Source organism: Archocentrus centrarchus, chromosome 12 (genome assembly GCF_007364275.1).
Source record: "Archocentrus centrarchus isolate MPI-CPG fArcCen1 chromosome 12, fArcCen1, whole genome shotgun sequence".
NCBI classification, from domain to species: Eukaryota; Metazoa; Chordata; class Actinopteri; order Cichliformes; family Cichlidae; genus Archocentrus; species Archocentrus centrarchus.
In genome coordinates this window covers 12,149,255-12,173,645 of record NC_044357.1, presented here as the reverse complement: position 1 = coordinate 12,173,645, position 24,391 = coordinate 12,149,255, and the positions used below count along the sequence as shown (strand labels likewise).

Below are 24,391 nucleotides of genomic sequence, written 5' to 3'. Positions count from 1 at the left end.
TGCTCTTCTCTTCAAAGCTGCTTGACTGACAACTGCAAACACACTGAAGTATGTGTAGGACTCAGGATGGACAGCGCAGCGGATTTCGTCTTGCTTCCTCCTTGTGTAGTTCTCCCCCCCCCGGGCCTTCACTTGCATTTGTTTCCTCACCTCCACCTTTGGCCTGCGTTGCTTATCGAAGGCCACGAATAAGCAGGTCTGTGACAGTGATTGATGTGCGCTTGGTTTTAGTGGCTTTGGAGAAGAAGTGCATGGAGAGAACGTGGGCGTCTAAAGAGTAACGAGTGGTGCATGTGCAGGTGCTTTAGTCTCCTGCACATGCGCAAAAATACACAAAAACTCAGTGGCACCAAAAAAAAAAAAAAAAAAATCTCAGCGCTGACGGGTAACAAAGCTGCGTGTGTAATTGAATTAGCTAAAGCCAGCCCACAATTTCACAGCTTTCAAATGAGAAGGCCCTTTGAATTTATTAGCTCTTCTCACCATCTCCTTTTGTAATGGGTTTCACTTTTAGCTGAAGACTGTTTATTTGACTGGCTGGGATAATAAGCGCTTGTCAGCAGATTTGATAAGCTCTGCTTTGTTTTTGTTTGTTTATTTGTCAATTTATTCAGTTAAAATTAATCTTTTTATTTATCTTTCTGAAGCCATTTACTCAAAAAGCCAATAGGCAGGTCTGTATAAAAGTTATGTTTTTACTCATGTATCTTCATGGCGTATGTGGTGTTGTTTCTTGTGTTTTTGAGCAAATGACGGACTGTAATATCTCTTCGGAAATGTACAGTATGTGATGGATAATTTAATTTACAGCTGCCTGCATTGATGCAGTTGCTCTTTCTTGTATCAAAAAAGAGTTGTGATAAATTTACCAAAAGTACATTTTAGTTTATTCTGTAAATGATTGACACAACTTTCATATCAGCCTATATAGAACATATTTCATTATCTATGACTTTGTTTTGTTTGAATCTCAGATGTAAGAAAAGCTATTTTTAGTGACAAGTTAGTGTTATTTGTATGTTGGTGTGTGTTTCTGCAGGGGTTCCTGTCAAGGTGACCAATGTGAAGAAAGGCAATTCCAGAAACAGTCCATTGGATATCTTCTCATACCTCAATGAGATTGGGTAAGTATTTTTTCCTGTGGCTTCAAAACATGTGCCTTCTGTGTATGGCTGGTTAGCTGTCCAGTGAAAGTAAACCTCTCTATCGGAGTAGCGTGCAGACTGTCCCCAGAGGTGGAGCAGTGGTTAAGTTTACCACCTCTGGAATGATGTGTGCCTGTTGCTGCTGGCCTAGGATCAAATTCCATCAGTTTTCCCTCCTGTGTCTCTTCCAGTCTTGTTACCTCTCTCTGCTTTCCAACCGTCAATATAAATGAAAAATACTAAAGGTGAGCCAGGCAATACCACAGAACAAACTGTTTTCCTCTACTGCTTTTGCTCTCCTCAGTTTAAACACTCAGAATACATTCTTACTACAAGCGCTTTTTAAGGTAACATTCACACACACACTCCGATGGATGCATCAGGAGCAACTTGGGGTTCAGTGTCTTGCCCAAGGATGCTCATCATACAGGCTGAAAGAGCAGGGATCAAACTGCTGTCCTTCCAGTTCCTGTGACTGCGTGGTTGATATGCATCTACCAAAGACATTTGTTTTATTTTAATACTTTCTGCTCTTTGACACAACTGAATTTACACAATAATGAATTGAAGTGAAACATGAAATGCTACTTTTGCCTTCAATTTTTTTTTTTTAAAGAAGTGCTGATGCACACAGGATTCATGAGCTGCTCTAATCCAACATTTCCTACATAAATAACAGAACAAGTCAAGACCAGTTTTCTGTGTGTGTTGCATTCCTGTAATCTAATTGGTCAAACTTCGTCAACCGTTCTCCATATTTGCCAAAGCACTTCTCAGAGAAGGGGAAGTTTTTCATGCAGTATTAAGTAGCTGTGGGCTAAAGGGTCTGCAAGATTCACTTGTAGTCATTTATAAATTACTGGATAAAAGAGTTTTGCTTCAGACACAATAAATGATTATTTCTTATTACAAACTGAATACATCTAGTTGCTTATTAGTGTTTATTTAATATGGTTTACACCCTCATTGCCACACATTGTACAAGTATTCAGATTGCGCTCGTAGATAAAGTAGTAGTAGACTGACGTGCCAGAAGCAGACATAGTTCCTGGAGCTCTATTAACCCTCTATACCCCAATATAATTCTATTAGAATGCTCCAGATTCCTAAATATATATTTAAAAAAACTGCTGTGAAGTGTCAATTATAAGTTAGCTTTAATTTGAAAATCACAAGTAGCTCTTTTAAACTATATGTAACCATTTAACACTTGTAAGTGAATTTCAAGGTCAATAAATTAGGAAGGAGCAGTTCTTGCCTTTTAAACTTGAAGCTTCCTGTTTGATGATATAATTAATGTAGGAGTATGTCCACCGGACCTGTCTTAATCTCTTAGGGGAAAACACGGAGTGGGCCGGATAGACATCGTAGAGAACCGTTTCATCGGCATGAAGTCCCGAGGTAAGACTTCAAAATGTTTTGTTTTTCTCTGTCTTGGTTGTGACATTTTCTCTTTTTGTGCCACATTCAGGAGTCTTCACTTACTCATGCAGTCATACACACCGCAAATACAGTAAGACAGGATGTATTTGCACTTACTCTGAAATACCTCATAGTGTTTTAATTTTACATGCCCTGAAAAGCCTTCCTTTCAGTATCCAGAGCTTTCATCCAATTTGCAGTTATTTTACATGAATGCTTCAAGTGTCACTTCTTCTATTCTACTTCCATAAAAGTGAACTGGATGGCAAGCACACTTAAGAGAAATGTTTTCCTGTGGTTCACCTGGAATCATAGACTCCAAAGTTACTTCCATTCACTTATGCATGCACGCATACAGAAAACACACACCGTGAACGAGAAAGGTGCACATGCTCCACTGGATACACACAAATACACAGTCGATCACGTATCTGCACATGCAGTCGCTCAGGGATGGTTTTTTTTTTGTCTTTTTATCTTCGGCATCAACAGACAACTTGAAAAGCTCCTTTGTTTGGTCTCAACATATACAATAATACAACAGCAAATATAAAGGGAGAGTGAGCAGTCGCGGCCTTGCATGACATGCTCACACGGACACGCACAAACTGTCCCCTTCCTCCACGACACTATGTGCTATGATTGGCAAATTGACTGGACAACAAAACTGTGGCTGTGGCACCACTTGGCAGGTAGAAATTGGAAAATGGGAAGCCCACTTTTCTCTCCCCTCGACTGAACAAAAGATCAAAGCCGTTTCCTACACTGAAGCGATAGGAAGAGGTGGAGCACAAGGTGCCCGAGTGGCTGAATAACTACCATCAAGTGTTCATGTTTCTCTCCTCTGGAACGGCACTTGCGTTAGCACAATAGAAGATGGGAGGAATTGAATGAGGACATGTCATTTGTGTTGGGTCATATTTATTTGTGTGGGGTCAGGGAGGCGGCGGGGATTGAAATGGTTTGTCAAGAATCTTGTCACTCCGCTACAAAACATTCAGCAGCCTGTATGCCAGCCTAACATTTCCTACCTGTCAAAACACTGTCAGACCTCTGACCAGTGCACCCATGATGGCCTTAGCAGAGGTGCACCTATCACAAAAGTGGTCGGAAATGGCCTCATCTATTGATGAGCAGACCGCCTCATGTCAGACTGCTGTCAAACTTCAAGATAGTGGGTCTAAAAATAGTTTTAAAAAGTATTTTTCTAATGTCTTTATCTGATACCCCACCGCCCCACGTGTCCCACCATTAATTAGCTAACTCATCTTGATATTGAAGGTATTTAGCTTTATTCACTTGCATGTGCTGCCTGTTTATGCTGAGCTAACAGTTTGCCTGACGGGTCAGAGAGGATCAGCTCAAGAAGAATAAATTCCTGTCCTGGACCCCTGCCGGCCTGCAGCCGTGGTTAGCATACCTGCAGTGACTGTATAAAAGATTAAAACCTCAAAAGCCACTCGGGATTTTCTTTCTTTAAGCCTAACTAAACTGCCACTGCTGGAGCTTAACCAGATAGCGTTTCATTGTTTGCGCCTCTCCGTTAAGCTAGTTTTCTTTTGGACCGCTTAAGCTGAGTTGTGTTGGAGGGCAGTTTTTAACTAAATTATCTGATAGAGACTAGAACGGAAATGTCTTTACATGCCCTCTGTGGTCCAGGATCTCCAAAAAAGCCACAAGCCGTTCTCGCTCAGATGGCAGCTTTTTGAGGCTTTAGACAATTAGCAGCGTCACTAAAGCTCTGTTTTCACCCGCCAGCACAAAATAAATGCTTCTCAGATCAGGGGTATTTGGGGTTGTACAGATTTGGGTTTGGCTGCTCAGCAGATTAGATGAGGTTAAGTTGCATTCATCTGTTAAATCTCAGGAAAGCGTTTGGAAGTCAGAAGCACGCCACTCAGACTGTAATGAAGTATCTGCTGGGCAGCATTGCTCCAATCAAAAGTGTGCCTGCCGTTCAAATTGACAAATGACGTGTGGAATCGTGTCTTGAATGGGGAAACTGCATTCACACTTTCTCAAAAGCTTCAGCTTGCTCTAAAATTGATGCCATCGATAAAGCTACAGTCAGATCGGTCTTGTAGCAGGTTCCTCCTTGCCCTCCTTTTGTTTTACCTGACATTTAAGTGACAGCTTCATTTCTCCTGTCATCTACCTCATCTTTTCTTCCTTCCACCCCTCTCTCCATGTCCAGAGGGGGTAAATTGCAGGGTAGTCAAAGCCCTGGTCCAGACTCTGGGTTGGCAGGGGCCTCCTAACCTGTCATTTAGCCAGGACAGGCTGATCCATGTTTTGTGAGCTCTGTGAAGGCTTGTCTGTCAGATGGCTGACAGAGGTGTTTGGTTGTAGTTAGTTTAAATGAACAGACCTTTTAGTTTGTGTTCCTATGAATGGCCTCTGAAGATGATGTCTTAGAAGTAATTATGTGCACTACTCCAGTGTTTATGCCAGATGTTCCAAAGTGATTCAAATCATCATTAGCCTCTAAAAATGTGATATATTATTGAACCGCCAGGCTGGTAAAGGTGCATCCGCTCTGTTGACTCTCATTTAAAACACTGCTGTAGCGCTCTGAATTTGTTTAATTGATTTTGCTTTGGTTTGTCAGGGATATATGAAACCCCAGGAGGTACAGTTCTACTGAAGGCCCACTTAGACATTGAGACCTTCACCATGGACAAAGAGGTGCGGAGGATCAAACAGGGGCTTGGTATCAAGTTCTCTGAACTTGTGTACAATGGTAAGTGCCTAAAATATCTAATCTTAATTAGATTGTTTTATTCTGTTATTCTCCTGTGCAGTTCCTGCAGGAGAGAAGCAAACATGCTGCATGCATCCATACGCTGCTGTATGTTCAGTGTGTTTATAAGTGTGTGTTGAGCTTTTCTTGGCTCAGGTGTCCTAATCCTCCCTTCTGCTCAGTCTTCAGTCCCCTGCACCTTCATCCACATAATAGGATCAGTGCCATTACAGAGTGACTACTAGGTTACTTCAGTTATACCCTCCAGAGACAGACACACACACGCGTGCGCGCACGCGCACCCACACACACACAAAGGTGATACTCAGAAGCAGGGCAGAGATTAAACCCATTGTGGGTTTAAATCATTAATAACTCTGCAGATAGCAGACGGCTGGTAGTGGGGCTTATGTTAACAATCCACCTGTCCAGCATCTGTTTTCTGCACTATTTACGCTATTATTATCAAATAATTGCTTAGTTGATTAAAATTAATTAGAAAACATTTGCTGGTTTAAATAAAGCACCAACTGTTTAGAACAGCTTAAAAAAAAAACTACTGGCTTAAAAATGAAAAAATGTTAAAGTCTCACTTTCATGTTAAAGCTGTGTGTCATTATTTTTTGAAACCAAAAGACCAAAATGACTGATTTTTACTTTGATTGATGATAAAAACTATAATTCATGTAATCTTCTCAAGTAACCACTTAACAGAACCACGCTGGCATCTAGACACAGCTTACATGAAGATCAAAAACAAGAAAGCAATGATTGTCTTTGAAAATGGCCAGATGATGAGGTGGAGGTCAGCCTCTGATGAGAGACGGACCCCTGCTGAGTGGGGTGTGACTGACCTCTGAACATATATAGATGCATCCCTGGCCCATCTGTCTTAGTGACTGATGATCCTGCTCATCAAAATGGGAGAAAAGAAAGGGGTATATGAACTTTACCTGGGACATAAATGAAACCAGAGCAGAGAAAGAATTGCCTCTCATACAAGAGAGAACACAGACAGATCCGTCTGTACGTCCATGTTGCCATTCTCCAGTTAATACTGATTTTATTTAATAAATGAGAAAATATACAGTATAGTGACAAGGTTTGGGGCATTTTAGATGTTAAGTTCTTATCCATCTCACATTACCAGCGGGTTGCTAGTCCCAAGTTCTTTCAGAACAAGCTGTCCTGATCCCCGGTGTCAGCATTGTGTAGTCAGTTTGGCATCACATGAAAGTAAATTAATAATGGTGACAGCCAAAATCCACAGGAAAAACAAGTAATTCGAGTTGCTTAGATCAACCTGCCTGCCGAGTATCTTGGAAAAACCATGTACAAGAGTCTGTGAAGAAACTGTGCTGTTTTGAAGGCACAAGATAGATGTACCAAATTTGATTTGAGTTGGATTTTTAACTTTGTATTAAGGTAAGTGATAAACAAACGTTCCATTACAAACCATTATGAAGCCTTGAGCTTGGTTTAATATGCCATCTTTTTTTTTTTTTTTTTTTTTTTTTGAAAACTGAAGTGACCCATATTTAGACGAGAGAATGGCGCTAAGCAATCTGCTAAGCTTCGTTTGCAAGTTGCGTCCACAGACTGTAGGTGCATCACACCAATCCAAATACCTGCTACTTAGTGCTAAGTAGCATACAAATAAAATGACTCAAAAAATGACATATTGTTGCTTTATTTGTGGATGGGGCTTTATAATACATAGTTTATGGGTAGTATTTTAATAAGTTGCCAGTTATGACAGTAATAAGGCTTTAAATTATCTTTAAATGGGATGTTTATTTCTCCTCTAAAGCTGGGCTTTTTAATATGGGAATCAATGAGAAGTGACTCACTTTTCGTGCCAGCCTCAAGTGGTCATTTGAGGAAGTGCAGGTTTTTGTGCTTTCGTCCTTATTTCAGTTCCTGATGTTGCCAGTCTTTTTTGTCTCATCTCTGTCTAAATGGACTATTATAAAACTGCCTTTAAACAAACCTTTTTGTTACAGGTTTCTGGTACAGTCCAGAGTGTGATTTTGTGCGACAGTGCATATCCAAGTCCCAGGAGAATGTGGAGGGCAAAGTGCAGCTGTCTGTATTCAAGGGTCAGGTCTACATTATGGGACGAGAGTCATCCAAGTCCCTGTACAATGAAGAGCTGGTCAGGTAAGCAGAGGATGAAATAAAAAGTGTGTATGGGTGTGGTTGTAATACAGAGGTGACAGCTGTGTGCGGCGGTGCTCTGGTGCTTCCACATGTTCACCAGTCAGCTTGTTGTTAGGTCAGTTTGCCAAAGTTCTCTGATGATCTCCACATCAGCATACTTAACTGACCCTGCCTCACAAAGACATCAGAGAAGTGTCAAACTCAGTTCCTGCAGGGCAGCCCCCGACCCCAACCCCACCATCAAGCCCCCCCTTGGCCTCTTAGCTGTGGTAACAGTGGGTTTGTTCAGGAGGATGACCCCTCATGCCTTCTGGGCAGGCTCAGCACTGACCAAAGTGAAAACCTCCTCCATATGGCTCTCCAGCTCCACTTCAGTCACACACACTCCAGTTGTACCCTAGAGTCAGAGAGCTAATGGTGTTTTCAGCCAGAGGAGAGAGGTGATTTCACTGGGCTTTTAAGAGCAAAGTACCAGGGTGTCATGGTAGTTAAGCAGGTCAGAAAGAGAGACACTAAAAACGCGCCTCACACAGTCAGCCATTCAGTTCCTTAGACTGGTTTGGCAAGCGAAACAGCCAGTTGGAAAAAAAAAATGAAAAAATCAATATGTGAGTGTACATTTTGTCCTGTGAGAGAGGAGGAGATAAACAGAGATTATACTGTACTCAGACCAGGCACACAGCCAGCTTTATTAATACTAATATTCAGTTTTCACTAAACTGCCAACTCACTCTAGATAAAATATGACTCCTCAATCCTTCAAACAACCAATTTGTTCTATGACTTCAACCGATGATGGCTCGTGTTTTGATATCATGCTTCGTTTTATAGAAACACACTTCTGAGCAGGGATGACACATCTGTGTGACAGTGTTGTGTTGCAGTATCACAAAGTCCTCGGGGCCACTGACAGATGGGCCGAGTGGTTCCACATAAAGGGGCTCTTTGGAAACATCAGCCCCAAAAAACTCTCACATTAGTCTCAAATTTAGCAGCATGCAGTGACACACAACTTTATTCCTTACCTGTGGAGAGTAGGGGTTTTTTTCTTGATAAAGTGGTGTGTTTTCATGTAACCGTACACCTCTGATAGACAAACTTGTTGCCCTACAAAGTCAAGCTGTTGCTTCTGAGAAAAAAATGCTAGAATTTACAAGATGAAACTGACTTCCAGATGCCTTTCAGCAGTTAAAAACTAAAAGATATTCAGTTTGCTATCATATACAACAGAGAAAAGCATGAAATCTTCAAAGATGGCAAACTGAAACCATCAAATGTTAGGTATTTTACTCAAATCATAAGTAAGAAGATGAAATGATAATCAGAATTGTAGTAATAAGGGAGTAATTAGAGACTGATTTCATGTTGATCAGTAATCTTCTGACCTCTCTGTGTTTACTTGTAGTTTAAGTGCAGTGCCAACTGGAGCAGGACCAGTACACTTTCTGAAACCAGTGTCAACATTAACATTTAACAACATTATATAATTTGTAATTTTTTTCAAAGTTTAAAAAAAAAAAGATTTGAAGATATTTAGGTACAGAATATTTTGCGAAGAAGTCAATTTTTGATGCCACAATATCAGGTATGTATATAGAATAAAGATACCATCTTAATTTAGATTTGGCCTATATCAAGCCTTTGCTTTCGTTATGAAAGTCCGTCTGCCTCCAGGTACAAATACCCCCCCAGGAAATAATGACGCAATTATGCAACTGAAACAGGAAGAATAATATGCTTTCCCCAGGTAGCTAAAATATTGGACACTGGAACAATGAGAATAACTGTGAAAACTACCCAGTAAAATAAAAAGAGCCACATTATTAAAAGAGGTCGGGAAGGTAAAATGGGATAGTGACAGAACCTAAAAACAGCAGTGAAAGTTAGAGGGGGATTTACACACTGAAAAGAGCTCCGGGACGTGAGGAGGTTCAGAAGTTTCAGCTGGAATTATATCTACTAAATCAGTTAACAACAAAGCCTAACAGCCTAATACAAAAGGGGTTTTTGAAATGGGGCAGAGGGTAAGGGTGCAGGGGGGAAGTTGTCCATTGCCACTTTAAAGGAAACTTTATTGGATTATTTTTTTAATCAGGAACAATAGGTAAAACAAACTGAATGAAAACTTAATCCATCTTGGTATAATGCAGTGAACCAGAAATTTCCTGAGTGCTTTCTATTGCACAATAAAATGCATAAAATCCCTTAAAAATGTGTCAATACACACTCATTGGCCACTTTATTAGGTACACCTTGCTAGTACTGGGTTGGACCCCCTTTGCCTTAATTTTATGTGCCATAGATTCAACGAGGTGTTGAAAACAGAGATTTTGGGCCATACTGACATGATAGCATCACACTGATACCAGACTAAACAGTTGATACAAGGCAGGATGGAGTCATGCTTTCATGTTGTTTGTCACAGTCTGCCCCTGAGACTCATCAGATCAGGCGGCGTTTTTTTTTCAGTCTTCCGCTGTCCAATTTTAGTTTGCCGGTGGGAATTTATACCAGTTTCCTGTTTTTAGCTGACAGGAGTGGCACCCGGTGTGGTCTTCTGCTATGGATTTAGAGGTGCTCTTCTGCATACCTTTATTGTGTGGTCTTATGCTGCTGTAGCCCATCTACTTCAAGGTTCAACGTGTTGTTTGTTCATAAATCCTCATCTGCACATGATTAGATATTTACATTAACAAGCAGTTAAACAGGTATATGTACCTAGCAAAGTGGCCAGTGAGTGTATCTGTGACATAGAAGCATATGTCAGACTTGTTGAAATGTTTCTCAGGCTGTTTAAAAAGGTGTAAGACTACTTATCAACACATTTTTCCAGATGGTAAGGTCCCATTGATATTCAGTAACATAAATGATTATTTATAGTTTTGATGAAAGGGTTATTGTGAATTAAGACTTCAGTGCCACTGACAGATGCACGTACCTGACGGTGATACACCTGGAAGCAGCGCGCACACACACACACACACACACACACACACACACACACACACTTATTTGCCACTACATGAAAATCTGTCACAGTCACACACATACACACACAGACCAGATTAAGCATGAAACCCCTGCTGACATCCTGTTGGCTCTCCACAGGCAACAGTAAACGGCGTCATTAACACAGTGGTAATACAGCCCTTCGCCGCACCCATCTGAGACAGAAATGTCACCCTCCTCACTCTCAGCAGTCTCCACTCTCAATTAGACTGCAGGGTTTCTTAAAGGAATACGCAATCACATGCTTGCAGACACACACGCACAAAGTGCTGTATTCTTTGTGGTCACTCACTCATAATGGTGTTCAGGTGCCGGGTAGGAAGCCTTGTATTGAGAGTTGATGATTTAGTTGCCGGCCTTTCTTTTTATAGTGTTTATCCTATCATTTGTTGGCAATTTCCTCTTTTGCTAAGTGCTTTTGAAGAATGAGTGCAAGCTGTACACCGGGAGTTGGGGGTGTCATAGAAGGAGAGTACTCAGTAAGGGAGTGTATTAAACACTGCAGGTAGAAACTGCTGTAATTACACAGCAAACGGGTGCTCTTTGTGAGACACACTAAGAAGAGATGACAAGCAGGCTCAACAACAGGGGACACGCACCACCGCAAGTTATAGATTTACTACTTTTTCCAGGAAAAGTGGATAAACTAGAAGACAAACAGCAGATTACAAAATCATCTCAACACTTAGCTCACAGCTGATATGATGGGATTGTTTGTAAATGGGTTATGTACGTCTTTTGTACTCTTGTGTACGTGAGTGTGTTTTCATTCTGCTGGACTGATTTTCTTACATTCAGGACAAGCAATCCTAAAGAAGAGTGTTCAAAGGAAAATTGATCGGAGCATTATTTCCGAAGAACAGATTATCAGTGATCCGGTTATCCCAGCAGTTGATGAGACTCGGTTTCTCTTTATGTTCACGCCAATGACGGCAAACATTTCAATCACTTTGTTACCCGAGTATTCCCTAACTTTTTTGGTCCCTGTTGAACTATGTTGTCCTCCAATCTCAAATTTGAAGTGGTTCACCTGCCTCTTTTTTGACTTCTTTTTGTTTCAGCATGGATGTGCAGGGGGACTATGACCCATGTGATGCCTCTGGATTCATCAGGATTAATGCTGTCAGGTTAGCTCCCCCTTGAATCTTAAGAATGGCTCCCAATAGCTTTACAAACTGTCTATTACAGGCAACTCATACCTAGACATACTCATAAATACCCCTCCTATGCTTCTTTCTTCTTTATTTTTCTTTCACAGGTTAAGAGAACACCACCGTTTGCAGGGTTTGTCCAGCACCAAGCAGTAGTTGGAGTCAGTCCTGGGACCCACCTTTCTTTCTTCCTTTTGCTCTCCATCACATCTTAAACACCAATAAATTGTAACCTTTTTGGCTCCAGTGTCTGTCTTATGCCTTATTGTCTAGTATTAGTTGTATTAGCACAGTTGAAGGCACATCAGACTTTTAGTGTTTAATAGTTTCATAGTTGGAACCAACCATTTCACACATAACAGAAAGCATTGGCTTACTCCTAAAATATCAACTGTAGATGAACTATTGATATGTGTTTCTTTATATTTTATTCCCTGGAATTCTTCTCTATTGTTGGCTTCAGAAGGTCAATACCATGAACAGTTTGTATTCAAATAAAAAGGAGTCAGATGTCTTTTGTTTTTCTCTTTCATTATGAAGGGATGAGTAGTTCATGTCTTTGGCAGATGGTGTATTTTTTTAATGCCTGCCTGTTTAAGTCTTGGGGCTATACTCACTGCTCCGAGGATGCTGTATCATATTTTACAATATGCAGATGAAGCGGGCACATTGCAGAAGTGAGCATAATGGTTCACTGATAGGCACCGGAGCGGAAGCAATGAGGCTGTTTCTGAGCACAAGTCAGACGGAAGGAAAACCAATTGGACACGATACATATGTATATTTCACTGCTAAGCATGGGGTCCCCACGCTTACAGGACACAGGACAGAGACAGGAGGGAGTATTGCAAGGTTCAGTTCCAGCTTTGTTTTTTTTTTCTTTTCTTTTTTTGGCAAGTAGGTACCTTGTTTAGCACTATTCCCTCACAGCACGCAGGTCCTGGGTTTGAATCCCATCTGGGGCCTTTTTGTGTGGCGTTTGCATGTTCTCCCCGTGCTTGTGTGGGTTTTGTCTAGGTGCTCCCAGCTTCCTCCCACAATCCAAAGACATGTATGGGGTTAGATTAACTGGTCATTCTTTCTGTCTTATCCCTGTGACAGATTGTCAAGCTGTCCAGGGTGTACCCCACATTTTGCCAAATGACAGCTGAGATAGGCTCCCCTGCAACACTGAACTGGATAAGCAGAAGAAAATGGATGAAAAATTGATATGCTGATTTGGAAAATCTGTAAATAGATAAACAGGAAATTCTATAAAATAATCTTTAACATGGAAGATATAACAACATAAAGGAACAAAGCTACAACTATATTGCTGAAAATATGAGTAAATTATGTAGGCTAATTAGGTGGTCTGTTATTGTTATAGCACCTTTTCTGAATCAACCAAAATGTGGCAGGAGATATAAACAAACTGCACATTTATCAGTCTCAAGTGCAAAATAATTCTAGATGCCATGACAAAGAGCTTAAACTCATTCTGAAGCAGTGTTAAACTGAACTGTACAGACAATAGGCAAGCTCACAAGATCATTTGGAAAAACATGAACTGGATCACTGCCGCATTGATTTAAGCACCTCTCTGAGACAATCACCAAGATGGGGCAAATGTCAGCGACAGTACATTTTATTAAATCAAGGTTCGTGTTATACTATGACATGGGAGTGTGGAGAATTTTACCTTCCTTGTTGACTAAACTTCTTAACATGGATAAATAGAGCTGGTTTGAAGACCATTACCAGTATAAACCAGCGGCCTATAAACAGGTGCATTACAAACACTGTCTAAAGCTATTTTAACACACTTTTAGCACTGCAGCCATAAACCTTTCTATCAATCCCTGAACAGAGGTGCATGTGAGACTGCAAATGTGGGTGGGACATGCTGGTCCTTAACCAACCAGCTTCTCAGTGAAAGTCTGTGTCATGTGGGATTGTGCTGATGGGTTAACGCATCTGAAAAAAGTCAACTGTGGAAAATAACCTGATTCTCACAAAATTGTGCAATTGTGTTTGACGTGCAGTCCTCTGCCCCCTAAAGTGGCTTTGAGAACCTTTGCCTTGAGTGATCTTGTCTGTCCTGTGAAGCATTTCTATCCCGAAGGGAATGGTCTCTTCCAGTAGACCCACTAGTTAGGCAGCAGCCTCCACCACCACCATGAAAACACCAAATGATGTGTTTTCACCTTTTTAATCCTATAAACAATGTCTGAGATTTTCTTTTATGTTTAGATGTAAAATTAATTTTGCAATGCTCCATACTATGCTGGAGCTGTTTTTTTCTGCCTCTCCCCAGTTCCCACCACTGAAAGGTGTCAGTCCCGAAGTGCTGGGTATGCTGTAGGCCTCATATTAGGGTCTACAGGCAGGGGAGACCCCCCGCCAGGTCTAATGGGCAAAGAGGAATTCTCAGACCCTTTCAGTTCTGCAGCAGCCACTCAGCCACAGCACAATTACACGGCAGGCGTCTCAGTCTTTGCCTGGTCAATTACCAGCCAGCCCCTGCATTTACTGTCGTGCACACACAGGTTGTAAGATAATCAGTGTCCAAAATTGCCTGGATAGAATGAAGGGATGGATGGAGAGTTATTCAGATTAGTCAGTCAAGCTGAAGAGGTGGCAGGAGGGATGGGGACAGCTATCAATCTCAATCTGGCTTCAGTGGTTGGAGGGGGAGGACAGTGATGACCTTTCAGGTTTGTTTCTAGAACGATATGATCCTGTGGAATTTCTTACTGATATAATAGCTTGCATGCATTTTTACAAGATTGTATATGTGTGCTTTATTTAAGTGCGTACTGCTCTAATCACACTTCACGTGTGTGTGTGTGTGCCTCTATTTACTTACTGTATCACATGTCATATCCCATCCACCATCCCCTCCCTCCTACCTGCCTGCCCAGCCAAGCAGGTATGAAAACTGGCCCACACCTGACCAAGGGAATTAATCATCCTTAACCCCAGACCAATTACCTCTCATTAGCCACTGTGTCTATCTCTCAGGCCAGAGCTGTGTAAACAATAGAGTGACATGAAAGTCAGCGGTGTCACAGGACCAATGGACACTCCTAATGGACATATCTGTGCAACTGTGTCTCCCTGGGAGTCCAGGTCGACTAGCCTTCTACTCTTTGTCACTCTCCTGCAGCACATGTACAAAGGAGGCTCTTGTTCCGGATCACGGTCCGTGACCTCTTTGAGCTGAAGTGCAGAGAGCCGCTGGCAATGAAAGCTGGAAAAGAAATATTCAAAAGGTGGTGATAATAAGAAGGTTTAGTTTATGTGTTTTCTTATTTAACCATTTGGTGCCACTTTCTAAGAGGACACCCTCTGTAAATGGTCTTGAAGTTACCAATAATTTATAGATCAGTTAAAAGCTACATAAGAAACACTCCAGAATGTAAAAATCTTTTTAGATGATGCCCAAACTTCCTTTCATCTAGTATTACTTCACCTATAAATGGCTGAAATTTAGAGTTACTAATCCATTATTACTGTACACAGCTAAAATGTTATTTTATCAAGACTGCAGTTGCAATTTTTTTTAAAATAACATTAAGTGGCTTGTGGTCTGGGAACTGCATTTTAAACCTGGTAAAACATAACCAGTTTCAATAAATGACTGAACAGCTGAGCCACAGAAAAGTAATAACCTATGTACCCAATTACCACCAATTACCCACTAATAAAGTAATTTGTTGCAATTTGTGTTCCATGACTGTGTATTGGCTACTTGCTTCTATCCCTGTCCTTTTTTAGGAGATCATGTTTGTTACCCTGTGATAAACTGGTGACCTCTCCAAGGTGTACCCAGCCTCTCGCCCTATGACAGCTGGGATAGGCTCCAGCCATCCACATGCCTGAACTGGATGAGTGATTACAAAGAATGGATGGATGTATGTTTGATACCAGCTTCAAACCACTGCCTTGAACAAACTGGAGTGAGACACTGTTCTCGGGACTCCATTTATTTCCTATTCTCTATCTGTAAGTTGTTATGTTACAGCTTGCTTCTTGAATTTACAAAGGTTGTGATATTTCATGTATTTATTAAAGTTAAAACTGAAAACCAATCTGGAAATCAATTGTGATATTAATTTGTTGAGGAATTAACAGAACAAAGCACATGTCTGCTCTCTTTTTCTCCCCATTCAGTCTGCACTCTTCATCTGCTTGTCAGTGTGGAGAGGGATCCCTTGTTCACTGGCCTCTCCTCTTCAGTCACAATAAGACAGGAACAATGACCACAGACCGTTAATTACCACCAATTACAGGCCAAAGTAGCTCTTGTTCACTATGGTTTGAGTGTAACCCAAGCCCAGAAAGCCGCATAACGGCTCTGTGATGTCTGTCCCGCTATGCCTGTTCCTTCACCTGCCTCCAGGGTACCACATACACACAGTGTTCCTACCACCATCATGTCATATTTTATACCTACCTGGATTAATAACACCCACTTACATCTGAATAAACTGCCAGCTGCTTTTTGTGCTGTACCATTTCACTTAATGCTGCTTTACTTAGCAGGTAAAGGGTTAATGGACTGGTCCCCTGAGGTTGGTGTAGAAAGCTTATGGGTTTGGCAAAGATGATGAGGTCATTCTCAGCTAAGAAACAATAAGTGATTTACAGCATGCAGTGCTAATTCTGCTGGACCACTATGAATACATTATTTATATTAATACTTTTTGTATTCACTGAAAGAACTAAATTGAAAAGGACAGAATTGAAAGCAAATATATGAGGATAACTATCTCCTTTTTTTCTATTTGGACACAAAAGTATGAAAGATCAGTTTTAGCCAAAGTTTATCAAACTGAATACTTTGACTAAACTGAGATGGGAGTAGAAGTTTCTGACACCTGTTGTATTAGTTAGTCAAATAATTCGCTGCCTCACATACTGCATTTAAGTGCCACTTATGTAGGCTAGTCTGAAAGAACTGATGTGTCTTTATAGCTCAGATGTGCGGTTCATTCATGCTCCTGCAACTTGATCTCCTGCTGCAACATCAAGAGACCATCTGTGAGGAACCATCAAAATAAAGCCTTCCAGGCTAGCTAACATCCATGGCTCCTGTGTCTGTGTCTGTGCGTGTGTGTGTGTGTGTGTGTGTGTGTGTGTGTGTGTGTGTGTGTGTGTGTGTGTGTGTGTGTGTGTGTGTGTGTGTGTGTGTGTGTGTGTGTGTGTGTGTGTGTTTTTTACCTTGATGTCGAAGCCTATTTTCTGGTGTCAAAGGACATCCATACACGATGTCCTGAAGAGCTATAGACAGATGGGCCCATTATGGTCAAAGCCTCTGGCTTTGTTTGTCCTGAGCCAGTGATGAAATATTGATGGAAAAATAGAAATATTTTGCCGCTGTTCAATGTTGCTCATCTAAAAGGGTTAATGAGTGTGAGGACTTCCCTGTCTCCTCTTACAAGAAGCTCAGCTACTCACTAACATTGACTGGAGTCTGCCGGGCCTAACAAGAATCGATAACCTTTTTCAATACCGGATTAAGTCCTGGTATAATAGCTCAAGTAGCTGAATCCATGACTCTGTTGACCTGCATTTTGCAAACTTTGGATATTTACCAACTTTGAAAGGATTAGAATAGTATGGCATTAAAAAAAAAACTTGCCTATTTGCTTTCTTGCTGAGAGTTAGACTCACATCTGTCTGGTAAATATAAAGCCACAACCATCTGCCAGTTCACTAAGCCTGACTCTGTCCAGAGGTAACAAAATCCACCCTAGTCTGAGGTTTTTGCACTTTTATCTTTGCACAGAGTAAACAAACAAAATGTAACATGTTTATTGGTACATTTTGTGGTGGATTTTGTTATAGCTTTACTGAGCCAGTGTCCCCTAGACTAACTGGCTCCCAGCCCTTTAGGGCCATATTTAATATGAGAGTGACGGAATCACTGATCATTCAGTGTCAGTTTAATTCAAATATTAAAAAAAAAAATTCCTTAATCTGTATTTAAAAGTACAAATCTACATCACATCATGAATTACCTGCAGATGTCTTAATCATTTGATTAACTCATGCAGATTTCCCACAAACTTTCACCAAAATTTTCACATCAGTATACTTTTATTGGCTATATTATAGCTTAAAGGAACATCTCAGCCTTTCCAATCTCATTAAAAATCTTTAACCTCCTGTGTTCGAATTACTCTTTGAAACTGCTTTGAAACTTCTGTCATACTTTCCCTAAATCAAAACCTATAAAGGTTATTAAAAAACACAAGCATACACACAAAAACACATACACACCATTACACTGCCTTCAATTTTGCAGGTCCCTTGAGGAAGCACCAATGCTGCATGTTGATCTCAAATCAATAGATTTATCTCCCTGTGTTGCTTTCTTTTCCCCTCCTCTCTCTGGGGGTCTGCTGGCGAGATTTGTTCGCTGGCACACACTCTTTATGTTCTTCGATCTGTTACTCTGTGAGGAGGTGACGGGATGAGGGGGCCTATCAGGTTCAAGGTGCATGCTGGTAGCCTCATTCTCAGTAAATCCCCTGGATGATGTAAATGTTTAATGGCGCTGGTTATTTGGTTGTTATAGCGTGTGTTATGATGGATGGTAATGCAATGTTTTCCAATAGTGCCTGAATTACACCACAGGGTATGCAGGCCATTTGGGCTGGGTGTTTAACTGGCTTTCATTACTGAGCTTTGAAAATATGTTCTGAAATTATAGTTCAAGCTGTTGCAGGTTTTTTTTTTTTTTTTTGCCTCAGTAGTCATTTTAAGTCATTTTTGCACAGTGCCTTAATGTTTTTTAAACTACTGAATACATGCATCGTTTGAGTTCACTTTCCTCACACAGTAACTTCACTCTAGTGTACATTGCTTTGATACTAAATGCATTGAGTGATCACATCTTTCAGATCCCATATAAGTGTGTTCCTACTCACCTCCCCCAAAAGTTTTGTGTACATTTTCTTTTTGCATATTTACATGTGATTTTTCGCCATAGGGCGAGAGGCAGGGTGCACCCTGGACAGGTCGCCAGTCTGTTGCAGGGCTAACACAGAGAGACAGACAACCATTCACGCTCACATTCACACCTATGGGCAATTTAGAATCACCAGTTGACCTAACCCCACTAACTGCATGTCTTTGGACTGTGGGAGGAAGTAGGATTACTCAGAGAGCATGCAAACTCCACACAGAAAGGTCCCAGCCAGATGATGAATTCAGACCCAGGACCTTCTTGCTGTGAGTCAGTGGTGCTAACCACTGTGCCACCATGCTGCCCTACTACTACATATTTTACAGTCAACTTTTTGTGGTATTATAACAAAGTGGAAGCGACTGGGAATGACACCAACTCAGTCACAAAGTGGGAGGCCATATAAAATGACAGAGCAAGGTCAGCTGATGCTGAGGCACATAGTGCGCAGAGGTTACCAACTGTCTGCAGAGTCAAATGCTCTTCTGGAAGAATGGTCAAAAATTCCCATAAACACTCCTAAACCTTGTGGAATGCCTTGTGAGCCACCATCATATTAAACTCGATGTATTAAGAATGGAATGTCACTCAAGTCCATGTGCATGTGAAGGTAGATGAGCAAATACTTTTGGCAATATAGTGTATATACTTTAGGCTATGCTACATTACACAATACAGTTTTATACTGCATTAGAGGAATTCTTTTTTTTTAAGAGTATAAAAGCTACTCATGCAGTATTGCATTTCGTTTGTGTAAATTAAATTCTGTAAGGTCTGACTGATTTAGTAAAGGAGTGCAATTTTTCATTGGCTAATAGAAAAAACAGCCAGTTAAAGCTACATCAACAAAAATAGTGTTATTATTGAACTTATAGCAAGTTATCAGGTATCATAAGTGACAAATTTCAGGTTGTTGAGAGAGGGGGTGGATCCATGCTTTCATGGTGTTTACACCAATTTCTGACCTTACCATCCAAGTCCATGGAAATTCTAGGTTCAGTTTCCTGTCCTTTATATTTGAGGAGTAGCACCTGTTGTGCATTTAGAAATGTTCTTCTGCATATCTTAGTTGCAACTAGTGCTTATTCGAGTTACTTTTGCCTTCCTATTAGCTTGAAGTAGTCTGGCTGTTCTCTTCTGAACACTGGCATCACCAAGGCATTTTCTCCCAGAGAACTGCAGCTTGCAGGTTATCTTCTGTTTTTCAAACCATTCTCTGTAAACCCTAGAGATGGTTGTGTGGGAAAATCCCAGCAGATCAGCCCTTCTGGCACCAACAACCGTGCTACATTCAAAGTCACTTAAATCAATTCAATTAAATTCAGTTTTATTTGTATAGTGCCAATTCACAACAACAGTCAACTCAGTGCACTTTATCTTGTAAGGTAAAGACTCTACAATGTTAGAAAGAAACCCAAACAATTACACAAACCCCACTTGGCAACAATAGGCAGAAAAAACTCCCTTTTAACAGGAAGACCCAGAGAGGGGCAGTCATCCGTTGCAACTGGTTAGGCATGAGGGGAAAGAGCAGGAGAGACAAACTATGGTAGAGAGAGTCAGAGTTATTACTGTATAAATACACAGGCAGTGAAAAGAGGTGAGTGAAGAAGAATCACTCAGTGCATCATGGAAAGCCCCCCCCCCAGCAGCCTAGGCCTATTGCAGCATAACTAAGGGAGGGTTCAGGGTCACTTGATCCAACCCTAACTGTAAGCTCCATCAAAAGGTTTTAAGCCAAATCTTAAAAGTAGAGAGGGTGTCTGTCTCCTCAATCTAAACTGGAAGCTGGTTCCATAATAGAGGGGGATGATCGCTGAAGGCTCTACCTCCCATTCTGCATTCGAAAACTCTATGAACCACAAGTAAGCCAGAAGTCTGAGAGCAAAGCTGTTCAGGTAACTATGAGGTCTTTAAGATATGATGGGCCTGCTTTTTCAAGATGTTGTATATGATGAGAAGGATTTTAAATTAAATTCTGAATTTAGCAGGAAGCCTTTCTTACCTTTCTCCCACATTCTGATGCTGTGTTTGAAGTTACCTTTACCATGTCCACATGCCTAAATGCATTGAGTTGCTTCCATGTGATTGGGTGATTAGATATCGCATTGAACAGGTGTGCCTAATAAAGTGACCAGTGAGTGTATCTATGCAGTGTTTTGGTTTTGATGTGAAAGTATTAACCATATTGCTGTGCTGGATAAGAGACCTGTGTGATGTTTTGCAAAGTATGAGGAAAAGGGGAAAGCATGTAACCAGTTGTGAAAATGTGCTATAAAAGTTACACAATGGTGATAGATTATGCGTAGTAAGTGTTTTTGGACTGCCCTAGAAGATACAGTATATATACACCTTTGTATGCATGAAATAAGGAACACTTGTTTTGCTTTGCAGTACTCGCGGGTGTGCTGCCACCTCGATGCCGAGCCAGCTGTATGCCTTGGTTGAGCATTACGCGACACTTTGCACCTCAGTGAGTATGAGCAACACAGCAGTAGGTGAGGGTAGATTCAACACAAGCAGAGGACATCAACGGTCGGTACTTCTTTTAAAATGCCTCGGGGCCCCATAAGCTGTGGGTTTAAAGTGCCGAAAAGAATTGCAACCCTGCTTTGCTTTGGGTGAATAAAAAAAACATTCAGTCCATTTCTGCAGCTCTGCCTGCTGATATGCTTTTATTTCTGTCATGCCTGGTGTTTGGCTTTGAACGGTGCCTCGTGTCATCCTTGTGAAACTCTTTTCAGCGGCTTGTTTTGTGGTGACAGCAGAAGAATTACCCGCAAAACACTCTTTGTCAGCTCAGTGTGCAGAAAGCTCACAAACAAGACCATTTAGCTATTATTTCCTCTCAGTATCCGTTAGACACAGCAAAACGAATGTTTATCAAGAAAAATGGGCAACTGTGGGAGAGGAGGCAAATAGGACAGGTGGAGAGAGAGGCCAGGAGTGAGGGGTGGAGAAAAGACGAGAAGGGGGTGGGGGGGTTATTGGAGCTGAGGAGGGGTCATGGTGTCCCAGTGGAGAGAAATAGTGGAAAACATCCGTAATTTTCACTGCGGGATCCCATGTAATTGAGTCATTTAAAATACAGATACAGAGCTGAATCAAAGCAAAGTGGCTTGTGGTGGGAGGAGGGGGCTGCAAAGTAAAATGGAAAGGAGGTAAAAACAAGGAGGTAAAAAGTGTGTTTCTCCTATTATTATCAAAAGCTGGTCTGTTTATTCTATTCATCTGTCAATCTTCTCTTTCAAGACACTGTGTTACCTGTCAAAGATTTTCTTTTGTTTGTCCTCATATTCTCTTTCAGGCAGCATTATATTCCTGTTTTCTGTTATTTTTATTTTATTTATCTATTTTTATTTTTTTGGTAGTGAATTCACTTTTTGTCTCTCATTTTTTTCATTCAGTCTGTGTTTTATTATATTGATGGTAGATCTCTTCTAATTTGATTGTAATGCTGCACTTTGCTACTATATCTCATTTATGTTAGTCCACAAACAATTTTGGGGGCGGCAAATCTTTATATTTATTTTCTTAAATCTGTATAATTATTGACAACACATTTCCAGATAAATACACACAAATACAACTTTAAACCTGAAGAGTTTTTTGGATTATATGTTGTTTTTCCTAAATTTGAAAGGAGCATTTAAGATGAAGATTAGAGGTGTACTTCTGAAAGCACAGCATGGAGTAGCAGTACCTGTGATGAGCAGGACAGACAGTTAGTGATGGTAAACAACAACTCAAATAAAAAAGAAAGACAAAGAGCAATATAAAGAAGTGTTTGCTTAGTGAGTGCAATTAAAGTGTCTCAGGTTTTAGTTTAGGAAACTTAAACTGACCAAGTACATATGGTATTATGCATTTTCATTGAATTGTCTGGAGCTAGATGTGCTTTGCGGTCTCACCACACCACAACCTAAATCCCAAGTGACAAACATACACACACACACTTGACCAGAGTTGAAGTATACCTAGACTTCCTTATATAGGAAAAAGAAAATTACACAATAGTACATAGTGAATTATTAATATTTATCATTAAGACTCATTAATAACTTTACTTTCCAGCTCTACTTATAAAGCGTGTTTTGGAAGGCTGCTTAAAGGTGAACTTAACATTTTTCACAGGTCATATAACTAGAAATAATGTAAAAGAGAGCCCTATGTGGCTCCATGTGATGCCACATGAGTCAGCATTATTTCAGTCTGTAGACTAAAGGTTTAAAAAAATAAAAATAATGAGCCCCACATGCTTCACCCCAACAAAAACTTGTACCCATCTGCCAATGGTTAAGTTGCAATGTTGGCCCCAGATTTTAAAACTATACAACCGGGGTGTCACACATGCATATTCGACCCACTGGCTTTGCATTGTGAGAAAATTGCAATGAATTGATTAATTATACTTTTTTTTTTTCATAATATACATTGCTATACCTACTGTAGTAATGCAATGTCAGTATTACTACACAGGAAATAAAATGTATGGAAATTTAAAGTATTTTTAGATGCAGATATTTTGCTTGAATACAGCTGCTGTTTGGGTACAAAAGCTACATGTGATCGTAAATGTAATGTAGATATAGTGACAGCAGACAATGACTGTGGAAAGACTAAGACATACTGTTAGAATTGCACTTTTTAACTGATGGCACATTAAATTTAAAACTGTTTTTACAATGTATTTTTACTTACTTTGTTGTGCAGTGCTTTGTGGCTTCATGCTTGTGAAAAGTCCTCTATAAATAAACTTTACTTACTAGCTCCTCTTTCTTCTAAACTTATTAAAGTAAGTGTAAATTGAGATGGTATTTTTTTTTTAAATCTTATGCAGTGATTTTATATGCATGGGTAACTACAGTGAGTTTGACACCTCTGCTCAACAGAATAAAGAAAGGATATGATTAGGGTTATCATATTTGTTGCTAACTTCTTATAGGGATTGAAATATCTGAAAAAAAAATTGATTATACAACATCCAAAAATTATTAAATCACTAAACTTAGAGTACATGCATGTTATGGATAATACAAAATAACGCAGACTTATTAATTACGTTTGAAATTTAAGAAGAGACGTTTTGGGAAATGGCTGTGGAAATAATTCAAAAGATGTGGCCCCCATTTTTTTTTCAGATATTAAAATCATTCATGTTTCACAGGCAAGGTTTATTTACTGCTTCCTGCTGCATGAACAATGTCCTCCTGAATGAAAGCCATGCTGGGATACCTCTGAGACCTCTGGATGAAACTCTAAACCATTTCTTGCATCCTGCCTTTAGATATTTATGCCCATAGCAGAACTATGGCAATTATAAAGCAATTACAGTCTCATATTGCCTGTTCTTTTGAGATTGGAGAAAAAAGAGGAGGAGGTAAAAGCTCGGTAGTCAAAAAGAGTAAGTGTGCCAATATTGATGCTCCTTATTCGTAAATGCTCAGTTGTCCAGCTCCGCATGTGTTCCACTTGCCTGACCACAAAAGCATCAAATTTTGACTTCACTGAAATGAAAATGAAAAGGAAAAAAAAAAAGATCAATTACTCAGCATCAGTTGATGATTTTTTTTTCAACTTTTTTATTCTTGAGAGACCAAAAGCTTGGCTGAGTTTGTGCTCAAATGCACTCTGCTGGCGAGTGGCCCAACAGTTTTACCACAGTGAACCCTGGGAACAAGCATCTATTCTCTGCCAGACAATGACAGGGAGGAAGCTGTGTCTGTGTGTGACACTTGATCGGCCTGCTACGGTAACCACAGCTCCACGCACATAAACACACACTTGGTCAGTTCCCACTGCTTGATTG

General features: G+C 40.4%; 1 protein-coding gene across 2 annotated transcripts in view; it reads left to right on the top strand.

Annotated features, from left to right (window-relative positions):
- The window catches only part of ass1 (argininosuccinate synthase 1), a 28,629-nt gene extending 16,505 nt beyond the window's left edge, over window positions 1-12,124 (top strand). For both annotated transcript variants that reach the window (XM_030742599.1, XM_030742598.1), the window contains exons 10-15: window positions 1,040-1,124; window positions 2,482-2,546; window positions 5,176-5,307; window positions 7,311-7,467; window positions 11,538-11,603; window positions 11,735-12,124. In XM_030742599.1, coding sequence (XP_030598459.1) covers window positions 1,040-1,124; window positions 2,482-2,546; window positions 5,176-5,307; window positions 7,311-7,467; window positions 11,538-11,603; window positions 11,735-11,783 — 554 coding nt within the window. In that variant the 3' untranslated portion in view covers window positions 11,784-12,124. The remainder of the gene's footprint in view (window positions 1-1,039; window positions 1,125-2,481; window positions 2,547-5,175; window positions 5,308-7,310; window positions 7,468-11,537; window positions 11,604-11,734) is intronic.
- The last annotated feature ends 12,267 nt before the right edge of the window (window positions 12,125-24,391 follow it).